The sequence below is a fragment of the Vanessa cardui genome, chromosome 9 (assembly GCF_905220365.1).
Source record: "Vanessa cardui chromosome 9, ilVanCard2.1, whole genome shotgun sequence".
Classification (NCBI taxonomy): Eukaryota; Metazoa; Arthropoda; class Insecta; order Lepidoptera; family Nymphalidae; genus Vanessa; species Vanessa cardui.
In genome coordinates this window covers 7744252-7762437 of record NC_061131.1, presented here as the reverse complement: position 1 = coordinate 7762437, position 18186 = coordinate 7744252, and the positions used below count along the sequence as shown (strand labels likewise).

Sequence of the window (18186 nt, the reverse complement as noted above, 5' to 3'; positions counted from 1 at the left end):
AGCACCTATGAGGTGTTAAGAAAACCAAAAGAAAACATAATGTAAAAATAAAGTTTCGTTTACGTGATTATTTTCTAATTCAAGGAAAGAAGAAGGCAATATATTTATAAAAAAAGTACTTATATTTTAATAGCATTTAGTGTCAGCATGAAGAGCTTTATATACTCTAAATTATAGTAATACATACTAAATTATAAATATATCATGGATTCACCATGATATATTTTTGAATTAAAGCTGTCAACGCAAAATTACTTCGTGTAGATAATTTGTTGGTTCAAAATTTCTACAGATTTTATACATAATTTATGTTTACATTTGCAATCTGAACAAGTTATCTCATAAATCGTAATCATAATCATTGCACGTTGTTCACGTATAAAGCCTCCAAAAATCATCCAATGTCGCTCACGTCGTCGGCCCAATGCGTCGAGTGAACTTGTACAGATTACAGACCCATAGTGCGTGTTGTTTTCATTAGCGGCGACGCGCAGGAAGAATTGAGGTTTTTTGATAAAGGCACAGTTGGAGTAATCGTTTAGCCCGAATTTAAGGCTGTTATCACGATCATGCTTACCACGAATTCGTAGTGAACATGCTTCAGGTGCGCATTTTTTAATTCTAATATATATTAATCTTATCAACTGTAATAAATATTAAATATCTATGCTATGTTTCATTCGCTTCTTAATATTTTTTGCTGTTTTGGTTGCAAAGTTTTTGATAAATTCATTACAAACCACTTTCTATGCTTTTATTTTACATTACAATAGCTATTCTCTCCTTGTTTGGTAACATAGAATGGAATTAATTTGAATTTCGATAATAAATAACGCTATATCTAATGCATCAATGCTTTTTCAGACAATGTTCCGCTCTTGTATTACATGCTGGAGTTGGGCGGGGACACAAAATAGCATACCCTACATTTAAGCGTTCGAGGCGAAATCGCTGTACACACGCAGCGTATTCGTTGCTCAGAAACCGCCAATGCGATAATAGCCTAATGTACACATTAAAGTGTAAAGTATTCTAATTATAAATTCCAAACTGTCAAAAACTAGTTAAAAAATAAATGTATCGAAGAAAGGTACCTTGTCTTGTCTTGTCTCTATTTGTAATATTGGTAGGTATGACAAATACTTCTACTTATAATTATCATTTGCGCCCTGAATTTATTTTCACTAAAGACTTGAGTCCCCCGACATCTAACATAGCCTTCTCGAGTACAGGCAGTTTTATATAAAGGTCCTATCCAATCGAAGACAAAGAAATTTAGACAGTAAAGTTTAATATTTTTTACTGATATTCCTAATACATAATTTTGTATAAACTATCGCGTAAGAATCATTAAATGAAAATTAATCTCATTAAACATAATTTAATATATAATACCTATCAACCTAAATAATTCATTTTTCTGATTAAACCTGGGTTTAATGATATCTTGCGACTTGTATACCCTACCCAGGTCACTCCCACCTGAGCATTGTGGTGGGTAATCTTTGATGCTGTATCATTTGTACCTTTATGTTTACAAACTTTTTTAAAACGTGTCAGATTTGTCTAACTATTAGCTCTCTTGGATTGGCTGATAATCAACTGTGTTGTTACATTTTTTTTTAAATTTAGTTCATTATGTTTATAGTTATTGTTTACAGTTCATTGATTTTAGTCTTGGCTATTACCTAAATATTAATTATATTTACAAATAAAAAATGTTTCAAATAATGCTATTTCTTAGTAGGTACTATTTTTATGGGTACACTACGCCGAAGTCTCGGGTTCGATTCCCGGCCGAGTCCATGTAGAAAAAGTTCATTACTTTTCTATGTTGTTTTTGGTCTGGGTGTTTGTGGTACTGTCGATTTTTAATAACACAAGTGCTTTAGCTAGCATTCGGATCAGAGTAATGTTAGTGATGTTGTCTTATAATATTTATTTATTTATAGGTATATATGAAGAACGCGTGAAGTTATTATTCTATTTATTTAGTTCATTTTTACATAGTACTTGAATACGAAAATTGCCTTCTGAGCGATTTCTAAAATTAACTAATTGCGCAGAATATTAATATTATATTATAGAGCACGAATGTGTGTGCGCAAACAAATTCTTATTATATTTTTTCACTCATTTATCACTCACAACAACCTGAAACGACCGGAAGAAGTTCAAGTGTACGGCCAATGGATTTATATAGTACGGATTGTAAAACTGCCAACTTTATAACTCTAGGATGGATAGGTCTGTAGAAAATAAAACCTCTCGGCACGACTCGGAATTCGAACCCTCCTCACCAAGCCTATAATACAACTAAGCATCTACGAGACGGACCGGTTACTTAGGACTCTTATAGGTACGTGTTTCAGATAACTTAACCTTTACAATGATAAAGTATATCTATCTACAAGCCCTTCTCAGTGAGTATCACGGTTTCACGGTCTCTGAATATTTTACCGCAACAATACCTTGTATTGTGTTGCGATCACTTCCGAAGGGAGTGAACTAGCTATTTATAGATCCTCAAGAGACCTAACATTTTAGGTTTGGCAGCGTTGAAAATTTAGTACCTAAAGGAATGTTTATAGTATTAATATTATAGCTATGGACAGAAGTGATCGCTATGTATGTATTTTCTTATCATTTAAAATTGGTTCTTAGATAAGTAAGGGGTCGGAGAGATTGTAAATATTTTCGTACCATGATGGACGTTTAAGAAGTGATTTCGGAAACCAACGGAAAATAATGTTACATATATATATATATATATATATATATATATATATATATATATATATATATATATATATATATATACACACATTTATACATATACGCCTTATGTGCCATATCGAATGTAATATTTTTATGGAGGGGCTTTAAATTAAAATGAAAGGAAGTGTAAAAACAACATTAAAAGTATTGAGGTAAATCCAACAAAAAATATCTTCTGAATCGATATACATGTGAACATATTAAATGTTTAATTTTTTCACCTATAAAGCATTTTACAACAAAAATAAATCTAATATTCTTTTCGGAAAATTTCACTTCAATAACATCTGTCGACTGTATAAAGACAGGGCGGTTATAAAGCAGGGACATCGTTCGTCACACACAGTTGTCTGGTCACGTAGTTGAGTGTTGTCTCTTTACCGGGTAATATGTTTTATGCGAAATACGTTTCATAAATAAACAATATAAATCAATTTCAGTGCATCTTGGCCTTTGACGTCAAAATTATTTGTGTAAAAGTGCCGTTATGTGGTTTTTAATAACAATTATTGCCGGTCTTGCACTTTTTCAAGGTATGTTTAAAACATTTCTTATTTTATGTAGCTATAAAAAATATATAACATGTATTACAATTATAATAACAGATCACTGATCTTTCATTGTAATACAAACAATGTTATATGGTATAGTATTTTATAACATGATGTTATTCATCAGTATTCAGTCATTAGTAAAATATTCTCTTAACTGTTTGTATTTATATAAATAATAGTTTTATAAAAATACCATCTGTGTATGATATTTTAAAATTACATAAATATAACTCTTAGAAAATATGTTCTATATGTATATAAATATGTAAAAAGTATGCGTTCAAATAAATTGTTAAAATTTGCGATCGGTAGAATCAAGCAGTGAAAGTTATTATATTTTATATTGCATTTATGATTTCGTTTATGTGATTTGATGTAAAATGTACACAGGTTTTCATGCACTTTTTTAGTAATATATATAGAGTAATTATATATTATTTTTTTATTCGAAACATTTTTTTTTCATTAATTATTAATTTAATTTAATATCTAAAATATAAACTAGTAATAGTCTCCTTTCACTAAAGTATAACATAAGTGAATTCCTGAGTTAGTATAAAATAAAATAAAAACATATAATATGAAGAATGAATTTCGTAATATTAACAACAAAAGAAATATTTTACGTAACATCGTTTTTCTTAATTCTTGGTGGCCATGGTAGAGCCGGAGCTAATTTTTTTTGTTATGTCTTAAGGCCCGTTTCATTTTCTAATTCTCTTGTTAGAAGTTAAATACGAAATCATAGTTAATGATAAATATAATATACTATATTTATCGCTATCAATTATGTTTGAATGTCCAAATCCAAATAAATATTCAAAAATAAATAGATAGATGTTATGGTCCGTTCAAATTTTCCTTTAGAGTAGTTAACAATGATCCCATATTTTTTTAACGTTTAAGGAAAATATTACAATGCATTCCTCTTATTTCAATATTAATTACTAAGAATTATAATATGAGTAACTGTGAAATATGCTTTTATTCTCCTTTGTAACTATTTTTTATAATTTAAGTATATTTCGCCAGTTCTAAGTTTGGTTTATGTATTATGCAGACATTGGGAAATAATGTTAACTTTCTAATTTCCAAAATTAAGTAGTTTGTTTTCAAAGTAAGTTAAGGAAATATCACAATCAACGTTTTATCTCAAAGTAAATTGTCTGTAGCGACTATTACTTAAACAGGATATCTAGGTCTAAGATCGCTGGCGCAACAATACGCCTCTTTAATCTTTATCACAGGTACGAACTAAGCCACTTTCACTCGAATAAGTGGAGAGATATAACCAGAAGTACACTCTATTAAACTCGCTTTAGCGTATCTCGTAATATTATTTGAAAATCATAGGTAAATGAAAAATATACATTAATTCAACAAAAGCGTTATTTTGTAAATTGTATCAATTATAAAATTCTAAATATAACTTTTGACAGTTCGATAATTGAGTCTATTTGAGTTTGTTTGTGTGTCTTTTACATTATACGTCACACGACAGCTCATTGTAATTTATTTAGTTATATATTTGATTGTAATGTATGATTAACACGTGTCTTGATAATTGGAAATTCGTATATTATGTACAAAAAAAACTTGCGTCTTTTCTTATAAATTTCTGTAGCTAGGCATTAGGAAACATGAATTTATAATTACAAAATAAAACGTTCTTTTATATTTCAAACGGTTAACGCAAAAACGATTACTCGTCTTTATAGTAAAGAAAATAAAGATTTGAAGTGTTATGCACACAATTGATTTAAACGTTTAAGTTGTTCACGATTAAGTGGAAATTTTAAGAATTATTGAGTCACTTTTATTGTAGACCACTGTCGAATGTCATGTTAGCTGTCTAGTGGCTAGATAAAAGGTATTGAGTTTTCCGGACAATATACATATTGCCGGGATTTACAAATTGACAGTTCTCACTCTTCCATGCCTCGAAAAGTAAGTCTGTATCGGAACAATTAATTTATCGAGTAGGTATTAAAATATTGGAATATTGAGATTGCCCTTCTTATTGCGCAGCCACTTGTCCTACGTAGTTGGCTAGTCCCTTGAGAATAGGCACAGTGAACGTACTCTATCAGGAGGACAACAATAATACTATGTAAAATTGAGCGACCTTAAAGGCCGCTAACTCTGTGCTAACAAGACTATCTTGTCTTGACCATTCATCCTACAAAAAACAGCTCGAAAAACGACCCAAAAAATCGTAAAATCTTATGCTAAGGCTTAATAATGTTATAAAGAAATTATTATCTTTTTGTAAACATAACAATGTTTACATATTTTATATTCTCTGGTATATAATTGGTCGAGCTAAAATAAAATTTATTTGAACAACGAATTTGAAAATCAATTTAAAGTGGTTATAAGTAGTTAAGTAAAATAGTGTTAGATTTTAGTTATTACACCATAAAAAGGCATAGATTAAAATATAAATTGCCTACACTATATGTTACACTAATCAAGAACTGTTTGTAGTGCTGAATATAGCAAGCTATTCGAAAATTGCGTTGTATACGTAAATCTTAGGTTTGTTTATTCTTCATTCATTGTTACATTGGTCGATAGGTCTGTTACGTTTTCTCTTTTAAGCTTACAATTCCGCCAACTTGCACAAAATAATTGTAGAAATCACCAGCGGAGGACGGACTTTCTACAGTATTTAGGTATTACATTTTGAAAATCACTGGCTAACAGTAAATGATGAACGGAAACACTGCTTTATTAAAAATGTACACTTAAAAAAATCGAATAACGTTATGTTGACATGTACTATGGTATTCTTTTTAAATGGCTATCCTGGTTAGTGTATCAAGACAAAAATATTAAAATATTGTTTTCCTGAAAAATGGCGCAACTATGTACATTGACCAATGAGATAAAAATTATTTAATATTTAATAATATACCTGAAAAATGGACGTATGTCCAGGTAATAAAAGCGTGTTAATAAGAGTAATACCGACATATTTAGTAGATTGTATTTTAGAGTACCGACTGAATAGGAGAATAGTGAATAACGACGACGTCTAACTTCTTAGCTTTATGAAGTATATGTCAATGACCTCTTCTTAAAATTCATCGTAGACTGATTATAACGACAGTCTTTAGTCAATGCTAATTATACCGGATATTGTAGAGAATAACTTTATGAGTAACAAAGCCGTCTTTGTATCGACGAATTCCATCTGTGGCGAGATGCAGTTATGACCTGATCCTCGGTATAGGTATGAGTAATTTGAATGTATCTACTAATGATATGATAACGAGAGTTATAAAGTTATTTCGTCCAGTATTTGTTCAGATACTTGGTCCTACGTTTTTATTCACCATTAAAAGTCGTTTAGTTTCCATAATTAAATGAGTTCCAATTTTATAGAATAATGTATATAACTTACAACAGATTATATGCAAATAACAATCTTTATTCAAATATAGAAGGATAAGAATAACTTATTGAGTGTCAAAAAACTATTATCGGTTCGGTCAGAAATTATTCAGAACTCCCATACTCAACAGGATTATATATTTTTATCCACATAACATAAGTACAATTTTTATTACTTGAAACGGAAGAGGTGATCGTTCTATTTACAAAGTGTGCTATCGTCTATAAAGTCTTTATTATTCGGCAGGACAAAAGTCTTTTTGATATCGATTGCATTACTCCAAAGTAAAATACCGTAAGATTATATTGTAGAAATAACTGTCAAGCGGATCTACATCAGTTACAGTTACAGTCTATTTTTAAAGGGTGAATTTAGAAGCACGTTTTAGCACATCTCACGTTTAGAGCAGTAAAATTGATACATTGTATTTTTACTGTTTAAAAGTAAGTTATTGACACTTAACCAGTGTACTGGATCACCAGATACATCAATGATCACATGCTCATATGTCATCAGCAAACAATACTATCTCATGCAATAAATATTATAATTTACAGTATTGAATTCAAGGCTATCATTATATTGTTTAAGATTCGGCGAGGGTAGGAAAGAATGATTATTTCTGTTATTTAGCATTTGAAATTAGAGTAGCATTTTTAAATCTTCCAGCTCCACAATGAAGAAAAAAATATCTCGTCATTTTCATAATAAAGCACTTAGACAATCATTGCCGGAAGCAATATTTATATTGATATTATATATACTTAGATGTAAATAAAAGTAATCTTAATTACTTATTGTCATGGTAGGAAATAAAATGAAATATAGTCAGTCCGAGTAACGCAGATCGCTTTGGTAAGACTGATAACACAAAGATATAATACAATGTCAGGATAAAGCCTGAAAAAGAATAATTTATTTAAATTTACCTTTAATGATTTCTACGTTTACAGCTTGTTTATTAATAGAATAAATAACTTCTTATGCCTCATGTTATACTTATTATTTGACATAATCTAAGCATACATCCCAAATCTAGCCGTTTGATGATTTTCTGAGAAATACTTTTTTTTTCAAATAGATTTATACGTTAACAACAACGGTCGATAGAAATTCTTGGCTTGGTATTGACGCTTTGTTTGGTTCTAACAAAATTTGGAATAGAACCAAGAACGTGTTTTAATATTATGTAAGTAATATATAATGTAGAGACTGGATTATAATAAAATATCAACATTCGTACTGAGATAAAATCGAAATCGGAAATTTAATCGTAGAAAATCTGCACGAAGTCGACAAGAAAACGCACACGACCATAATTTGCATAATGGAATTTTTTTGTGTAATAATAGAAAAAGTAGCGTAATTCATCGTTATCATGAAGCAGGGGCATGATCGCTCCCTCCGCATACGATACAACGCAGTACGTACATCATTCAAAATATATTATTTAAAACAAACATCTTACCAAATTAGACTTATTAAGTTTTATTATTTTATTTGTATATGTATATGTACTTTTATTAGGATTTGTGAATGCATGGCTATAAATATTACTTTATACAATTGAGTTATTTTTTTAATAATTGTTGAAAGTAAACAGCCCGTAAATAACTCATTGTTGTGTTAAAGTTTTCCCTTCTCTTTTTTACTCTAAGCCGAGAAGGTTTGGAGCTATTTTCAACACAATAAATTTATATTCTACAAATTCTACAATACCTAATATTCATCACCACCAACGCGAGATTTATTCAAATTCTGTGGTGATTGCCTGGATTTTAATCTGCGATCTTTGGTTAAGAACCTACGTTCTATCCACTCGACTCAAACATTGAAAACATAATACTACTTAGTACCTATTTAACATAGTATGATGGAAAAATATACTTTTTTTACTGTCAATTTGTTTAGCCGGATATAGCAACCGATAATAGTGTTAAATATTGACAAGTATTTAATACCTGGTTTATGACTTACTAATTTATTGCTTGCAAGACGTGCTCTACTCCCAGTTTATACAGCACGCTCTATCGACACATTAAGTCGATTATAGTTTAAACATCAATGTCTTACAGATAAGGAGATAATTATCAGCGGAACTGCAACAGTTACCCTAATATACATTTATGACTCAAATAATAAATGAAGGATGTATAAATTGTTAACGGAATATTGTATAAAAATGATATGTAAGTCCGAATTCAAGAATTGCGTTTTATTCAGTCGTAAATAACTATGCGGCTAATTATTAATGAGTCGACTAGTATTCAGTATTAACATCAATAAAATTTCATTTTAACGTAATTTCATCATCAACATCAACAGCCAGTATATTTCCCACAGCTGGGCTAAGGCCTCCTCTCTCTTTGAGAAGAAGGTTTGGAACATATTCCACCACGATGTTCCAATGCGGGTTGGTGGAACATTTACAATAACATTAACATAATTAATTTTACTAAAACTCGCCAGCTTCATGCGCTGCCATTTCCTAACCTAGATTTTTTAAATTATACCGTTCACTATTACGGTTGAAATAATTATAATATGTAGTTGTTAATAATTTGCAAAGTATTTTGTAATATAAAATTTATAACACTTTAAATTGTTTGATTCAGGTATAGCGCAGAAATTGTTGACACAGTTAAATCAAACTATTTTCTGCTTCAAATATTATGATTAAATTTAAAAACTGCATAAAAAAAACTTATGAAAAATAGTCGTTGAATACGACTTACGAAACTAGGACTCCGTAATAAACTGAAATCAACGAGGCCGCGGGTATAAAGGAAAGCATACTTTACCTACTCTCAATATATTCTAATTACGTTCAAATACGGCTTGATATCCGCGAAGGCTATTTATACATAATTTTTTTGCCAGTGAGGTGAATTCATCGGGTTAATTTCATCGTATTTTGTAAAAAGCCTTTCCATGTGATTGTTAAAACAGTGATAAACGTATTGCATTAATATATTATACCTCACCATATTTTCTGTTCGTTTGTTTAAATATAAAACAAGAAAACTAATCTGTATCCACATGCAATTAAATCAGCGCGCTATCCGTGAGAAGCTATCTGATCTTGACAATCTTATCCATTATTATAACATTTGTAGTACCTAACAAAGACTTCATATATCGCTAATTCAGTTTAATAACGGAAACAAAAAATTGTTTCCTTTGCTACAAACGATGTTATATTATACGAGTTAATAAATTTACTGAAGATTTGATAAATGAAAATATTAAATGTAAGAATATTTTTTTTATTTTCTTTTGTAACATATAAAATCTTAATTAACAATGAGTTAATTTATACAAAAATACGCAAAATATTCAGTTTAAGGTTACCATTGAAATGATTTTCCTAACTACATTAATACAATTAATATTTTTGACGTCACATCTTGATTTTATCTTAATAAGTATGTACTCCATGTTTCCATAAAAACATATCAAAGAGAATGAGTTGAAAATTCTAGAAACATTTACTGCTTATACAATAAATACATACATTATCAAATAATATTTTTTACTGGTATTATATATATTGGGAGGTGTTAAATATAGATACAATATATCATTTTATGTATAAATTTTCACGAGAAATCGTTATCGAAGCCGGCCGTTCTCATTATGACGTGAATAATGAATTGTGCAGCGAGTATGTTTCATCGCATGTGCCATTGCTATTTTATTCAGTGCGGCCTTTTTTCCTGATATAATTATAAATAACTATACGTTATAAACCGTATAACTGACTTATAATATTAAATACTATAGGTACTTCTTATGTTTTTATAAGAATCCAATTATTATTGGTAAAGTTAATTGGCACAACGAACGTGATCTTTGCAGAGATCAATGACTAAAGACAATATTGTCATTAAAAAATACGATTATAAAGATCGATAGTGTATATACTCTAGGTACATGATTATAATACAAATTAGATATAGATTATTCATTACTATATGTATTTAAATCGTAAGGGAATTGAAATTAATATTGTAAATGTTAATTTCCGGATACATAGTTAATTACGTATTCTTCTCTTTCTGATATCATTGGTTTTACCTTTGCTCAGCACTGATTAACGAACGCCTAACCATTATAGGTAAGTTTTGAAGCCACTAAAATCCATTATGATAATGATTAAAAATATATACATTAAATAGGTTAGGTGCATGTGTCTAATTTTATCGAAATTCTGCCACATGTGCATTCCAACCCGCATTGGAACAGCGCGGTGGAATATGTTCCAAACCCTCTCCTTAATGGAAGAGGAGGCCTTATCGCAGCAGTGGGAAATGTACAGGCTGTTACTTTACTATATCAAATAGGTGACTAAATAAAAAAATAGTTTAATAAATTAGTCTATCAGTTTCCATTTCAAGGTAGGAATTTTTATAGTTAGCTATTTGTGTCGTGTTTGTTATAATAATTATGATTAAATTAGCTATCCGTACCGACTTCGCCCGTGTATTGTTACGTTACGAACGAGATATTTATAGTCAAACAAATAATTATATAGAAAGAAATATTACAATATTTACCCTGCGATATCTCCGCCTGTAATAATTCAACCTACCTAATTCTAATATACCCAAGCACGGCTTACTTTGTTCTTATTGGTTTTTTTTTCATTAATCTTAGAAAATTGGTACTGCGTAACACAAATTAAGTTACGTTACGATTTTCTAAGATTAAAAATGCCTTCCGTATTATATATCTTTTGTCATAACGTGAAAAATACACTGACAAAGGAGATCGTTTTTATTTCATTATGGTCGGTTTTGTTGAAAAAATGTTAAACGATTATATGTACAATTCGTGGAACTTCTAGTAAGTATTACTAATTACTCTACAACAAAATTAACAATTTTATTTTCAGGGTCGTTTTATTATACTTATATGTGAAAGTATAAATGATTATGTAATACAGCTGAGTAATATTTTCGTGCAAACTGCCAATTAAAACAATTTTAAGGCTTCTAAGGAGTCGAAAGAAAAATTGTAGTTTAACGTCGTGTCGCAAGACTTGATACATTCATTATACGGTCATGGTAAAGTATACAATAAGTACTACAAGTGCTATTGTGTTGTTCTGAGATTGTTCCAAATTAACCTTACTTCCGAATTAAGGTCTTACGTTTATTAAGTACCTAATTTGTTTTCTCATTAATGTCATGGGACCTACTACAAATCGAATCGATTACTAACAACTGTCGAGGCTATTATTGTACACAAAGTTTATGTAAATATTTTATCGACAATATATAGTTCGATGAACAAATTCAACAATTATTAACACGTTAATACGTGGAATTTAAAGAAAATTTTAAATAAGCAAATCTTGATGATTGAAAAATTAATCAATAAAATGTGAGTACTTATCACGATACAGAGCAATTGTATAGGATGTCGTGACCGGCAAATATATTTCTTATAAGATTATGATTTATTTGTTAAACGATATAGATCTTATCACTATTTTAATAGAGATTGTGATGTGATGTATTCAAGCTTATTTTTTAAATTGAAGTTTCATATGACGGTAACTCACAAACTTTAATAGAACATACTTCTGCTTATCAATATGGATTAATAAATCAAAACATAGATATTTGTTGATAAATAAATATTAATTCTCTTATTATTATAATAAACTGATAATACATAGTAGAGCCTTATATAGCATACCGCTGCACACAAGGGAGGGAAAGCGGCGGTGTAGAAGGTGTATAAAGGTAATAAACCTCGTCGTGCCGTTCGCCGGCACGATATACGAATAGATCGTATCCCGGGGCGCACTAATTATAATTTAACTTAAACAAAATAATATAATACATGCTAAATAATAGTCATTAGAACATTATTTTTCATACTATTCAAAATCTTCTCTAAACCATTCAAATATACTAAATAAAACCCTCATTTAAAGTAAATTTGACAAATGCTATACTTAAAAAAAATTGCTCTGTTCCAATAATAATATGTTTAGTTATGTACCAAATTGTTACGCGGTCGTTGGCAAGAAGAGAAGGTCAATGTAAAATTAAATTACTCTTATTATTTTTATCAATGAACTTGATACGCTTCGTTAAAGCGAGATGGCTCAATATTGCTCTACTTTTTTTAAGCTATTGAGCCTTAAAATAAAAACAGCCGATAAAATGCTACACTTAGGTTAACATAAAAAATATTTTTTGTAAATATGAAAACAATTTAAAGTTCTACATAACAATAAATAACATTTTTAATCTTTTTGAACACAGCATGTTTTGATTGATACATGGGAAGGATATGAATAAACCTTTGATATATTAAGTAAATAAATTATAAAAAAAAATTAAAAGCTCTGGAGCATTATATTATCGTATCTCTTCAACTTTCTTCAAAGAGCTCTATTCATAAGTAGGTAGCTATCGACTTGTCTTGTTTTACAATAGAACACAACTTTAGTACTACACCGTATAAAAGAAAAACTAAACTCAATAAAAAATTTACGCCTTGAAATATCGACTCAAGGTGACAATATATTACAAAACCTTAGATTCGAGTAACTTTGTTTCAAGTTTGTCATTAAAATATAGAAGTGTTACAAGTGGAATTGTACCTGCAGACTCGTGAATGATTGCTTAAAGCAAATAAATATGTTGTGTTGAAAATAATAATAAAAATATCGAGTCATCGTGTCATACAATGATAAAAACGCAGAAAAAATACATACAGAGATACAATTTATAGTTAACTTATGAGAGATTACTACGTAAGATAAGTATGCAAGTTATGCAGTAAAGTAGGTATAAAAATATGAATATTTAAAGATAATTGCTTAAGTTATACCATACTACATACCCATACATAAATAAAATCTTAATTTAAAAAAAAAACCTGGGAACAATTTAAACGTTACAGATAGTAGTGAACGCAATGAAAATGAAGTAGGTACTTTAAAAGTTTAGAATTTCAAGATGGACGGAATATACAGCGAGCGAGAAAATGTTATGTGCACAACTTGTTACTATAAAACCAACTATAGTGAATAGAAGACGATAAATAAGGAATAACGTTGAGCAGATGACAAATTTCTTCAAATTAGAGAAATAGAGCTTTTGCTATTTTTGTAAATATTACATTAATATTTTATGCAAATAATTTTTATCATTCGGCATTTTATTGTATTTAAATATATAATTATTATGAATTAAAATAATGAAAATTTAATCAAACGAATGTTTTAAGAATTCCTTACATTAACACGTTTCTCATGGAAATCTCATTTTAATTTGCATATAATTAAAAAAAATGTGTTGGGAATTTCATAAGTAAAAATAACAAGTTTTAGCGTGAGATTATATTATCATGAAAAAATGTTTTTTGTTTTTATGTAAAAAAAAAACACTCAAATATTTTTTTTAAGCAAACCATCACAGATACCTAAGTCAATCTAATATACACATATTTAATAGTTTTATCTGTAACAACGCGTCATACAATTAATATAGAACACGTTTTTCTATTATATATATGTATAGTTGCGTAATTCAAGGGGGAATTTTCCGGTGCTAGTCGAATACAAAAGAACATGACATACTTTGCTAAATTACATGCGATTCACAGACTGGTCAATTCTGCAAGATAACAGTACAATAATGATTGTGATTTGGTAAATGTTAATCATAATATATCGAATCGAATCGAATCATAGTGAGTAAAACTACTTTTATACGACTAATTAATTGTCTGATTCGATCAATATACCGCTTCGGGATAAGCCGGGAGATAAGAGATAGTCGACTAGGTTCGCTGAGAACGTAATTTCACAAATTACGGTCATCATCTCATTACCTTAAAAGATACTATTATCATACGTCTAGTTAAGTAATATGGTCATGATCAGATGTGACGCGAGCCTTACGGTGGCTGAATAACAATTTACACTTAAGAGCATAGATTAAGAGGTAAACTTCTTTGAATTTTACGGTTAGTTGGTCTCTAATATTGTTTAGTTGACTTACTAGTAACTACTGGTCAATAACTATTGGTCATGTTTAGAAAACTGTCTTAGATAGGTAACTTCGTTTTTATTAGAGGCAAACATCGTATTCGAAATTAGAGTAGGACATTAAATAAATCCTGACCAAGAATAAAATTCTGTTTAATATTAGAAATTCGTAATATTAAATATTGCAATAAGGCTTTAGCAATGTCTGTAAACCTACGTATTCAATCAACTATTGGGACATTTGCACTTTCTGAAGGCGGAATTTTGCGTAATATTGACTTTTATTATAAATTCGTCTAATAGGCGGGACGTATTATAAATGTGTTTCTACCTAAAGATAGGCCATGTGGTACGCATATTTATAATATAAGAATGCAAATGCAAACTGCATTCTTATATTATAAATGTCATCGCAACGATGTCCATCCGTTACGCTTCCATGGCTAAGCCATTAAACCGATTTTTATAAAATTTGGTGCGAAGTAAACTTGATCCCCATTAAAGAGGTCATTCACCCCTCGTGCTCTTAATTTTTCTCGTTTCGATATAGTTCTATAAATGTCGTTCGGATAAACCTAGCACTAATAAATACATTAAAGTATTTTTTATTTGTGTTTAATAATTCTGACTGAACTGTACTTTGAAGCTTTTGCTCAACCTCTCATTTTTAATTAATGTCATAAATGGGAAAGTGAGGTACCTAGTGTGTATTGTTACGCTTTCACCTCTTAACTACTCAATCGATAATCGTGAAATTTTTGATGCGTTTTGTCAGCGTTACATAAAAGTCGAACAGAATCGAGTAGTTTATAATGAAACTTATTTATTTACAGTACCCGAGCATGCGTGCGAGGATTTCGGCTACGATGGAGTTATTGGTATGGTATACCTACTTACGAATTTATTTCTTTAAGTAAACAACTGATATTTAAAATTACACAATTTTGACGTCTATTGTATTTGAACTGTGATCTTTAATTTTACTTTATATATTTTAGGTCCCACGTACTGGGGAGATAGGTACCAGGAATGTAGAGGTAAACATCAGAGTCCGATTAATATAAATGTGCTTCGCGTTAAGCAAGTGGCGTTGCCGGATATCGCGTTCGTCGGCTTCGATGACTCCATAGATGACGTACACATCACGAACAATGGACACACAGGTAAAAAACAGTAAATGATCTATATCAAAATAACAATCTACATACACAATTCATATAACCCATAACTATAGTCTTTTAGGTAGGATTTAAAATTGATGTTTATTCCCAGTGTTAATTGAAGTCGAAAACGAGCCTCACCCACGGGTTAGCGGAGGCCCTCTGGACGGTGCCTACGTGTTTAGTCAGATGCATTTCCACTGGGGAGACAACGATACTTTCGGTTCAGAAGACAAAATCAACCATCGAAGGTTTGCAATTTTACTAAAATTATTTTGATTTATTTCTCCAAATTTTTAGAAAACTTTGTTAAATAGAATGTAAATACAAAATGTATTAAAAAGATACGTACGATATTTTTTGAACAGCAATATTACAAGTTCAAATACATTTTGTTAATTCTCTCGATTACGCTTCACGCCCTTTAAAATAGTTCATAACTTTGTTTAATTTATAAAGAAACAAAGTCCATATACTTAGGTAAGTTGTGTATTTTCACTGATAACAAATATTCGCCCACAGATGATCTTAATGACGACATATATTGTATTTTTCAGTTTTCCAATGGAATTGCATATGGTTTTTTACAAAGAAGAATATAAATCCGTGAAACAAGCAATCAAATATTCAGACGGCCTTGCAGTTCTCGCTTTCTTCTATGAGGTGTGTTCTAATAATATTATCTATACATTATATGTAATGTATAACAAACATTTATTATGAAAAAAATGTTTTATTTTCATTTACAAAACAAAAAGATTTCAGAGTTACTGAGTATTAGAGTATAGATAAAGTTATTCGCTTAAATATCATAATAATTAAGCACTTGCCAGTAGTAACGAGTACCAACATAAGTGTTTACACTAGTGAAAGTGTTTGCACTTGACTAATACACTTATGACTCCTCTGATTAATTAAACGTAGGACTTAAATAGAAATATGAGTGATGATTTATCATTTAAAATACATACATTAAAGGTGCAACGAACATTATCAAAGTGTTACAAAGTGTTATTGGAAGTTACGTAAATTATTATTATTTTTTTTATTTAATTTTTGACAGTTGGATCGCCACAAGCACCCAGCTTATGATGATATAACGTCTGCTCTGGGTAATGTGACGGAGCCTCACACAACTATCGTAATGAGTCAGCCATTCTCATTTCTCAACATTTTACCTTTGGACCTGCGGAGATATTTTACTTACAGAGGTTCCTTAACCACTCCACCTTGCTCTGAAGTGGTGATATGGCTCGATTTTGAACAACCAATCAGATTGGCACATGATCAGGCGAGTATTATTATTATGATTAAATATAGATTTTATTTTCCCCTTATTATTTTGGAGTTTTAAAGCCTTCCTTACTTTATATTTTTTTTATATAAAATATGAAATTATATAAATATTTATTTATTTAAAAATTTACAGATTGAAGCATTCAGGGAATTGCGTTCAGCGAATGGAAAAATAAGGCATAACTTCAGACCAATACAACCGATCGGCGATCGAGTAGTGTTCTATAATGTAGACAATAATTACTTTAATTACAATGAGATTGATGATCCTGATGAAGCTAATGCTGGAACTAACCGTAGGAAAAAAGGTCATAATTACGGTAACATTGTAAGAATAAATCTGTACATTTTCGTTTGTACATTGTTAATAATGTGGTGATTTTTAAATGGAATCTTTATTTTGTTAAAATTTTGTGCTTTATAGTAGGTGTAAAACATTGTGTATAGATTCCTGGATTTCCATAGAGGATAATCAACGACATGTTTTTTATAGTGATGTACTGATGGTATTATTATTTGAAATTTATTTTTAAGATGTATATAATATTATAACTTAATTTTTAATGAAATTAGACATTTACTTTGCTATTTCTAAAGCTGATTTGTGAAATGATAAACTGTGATAAAATGAAACTATGTTTTTTCTTGATTTATAGAACAATTATTTAAGTTAATTCTAGATATCATAACATCCATAGTACTGACATATGTTATTATTTTTAAAAATGCTACGCTAATAGCATTTCAATTAATTTTAACTGACTACTAATGTATTTTAATATAAACCAGTGTCATTCATTCATTCATTCATGGCCGATAAAAATCACCAATCATGGCAACATTTTTCATCAATGCTGTAGTAAAATGAAGACTGTCATTAAAATGCTGAAGTTTAATTTACCCTTTCAAATTTTACACATCATACAAAATCTTGATCATGTTTTGTTTCTATTATTTAGTGACTTCTAATTATAAAATATTAAGATGATT

At 29.7% G+C, this 18186-nt stretch overlaps 1 protein-coding gene across 1 annotated transcript; it reads left to right on the top strand.

Annotated features, from left to right (window-relative positions):
* The first annotated feature begins 3089 nt into the window (after nt 1–3089).
* LOC124532550 (putative carbonic anhydrase 3) lies at nt 3090–18013 on the top strand. Its single transcript, XM_047107501.1, has 7 exons — nt 3090–3311; nt 15574–15618; nt 15739–15903; nt 16013–16151; nt 16458–16563; nt 16964–17191; nt 17330–18013. The coding sequence occupies exons 1-7, from the start codon at nt 3266–3268 to the stop codon at nt 17573–17575; spliced, it is 975 nt and encodes a 324-aa protein (XP_046963457.1). The 5' UTR covers nt 3090–3265; the 3' UTR covers nt 17576–18013.
* Nucleotides 18014–18186: the final 173 nt, after the last annotated feature.

What these genes read in the sequence shown, in the direction of transcription:
- LOC124532550 (XM_047107501.1), top strand. Translation starts at nt 3,266, where the DNA reads ATGTGGTTTTTAATAACAATTATTGCCGGTCTTGCACTTTTTCAAG. An exon ending in CACGAACAATGGACACACAG is followed by an intron (nt 15,904 to 16,012) that starts GTAAAAAACAGT and finishes GTTTATTCCCAG; the next exon opens with TGTTAATTGAAGTCGAAAAC. An exon ending in TTCTCGCTTTCTTCTATGAG is followed by an intron (nt 16,564 to 16,963) that starts GTGTGTTCTAAT and finishes AATTTTTGACAG; the next exon opens with TTGGATCGCCACAAGCACCC.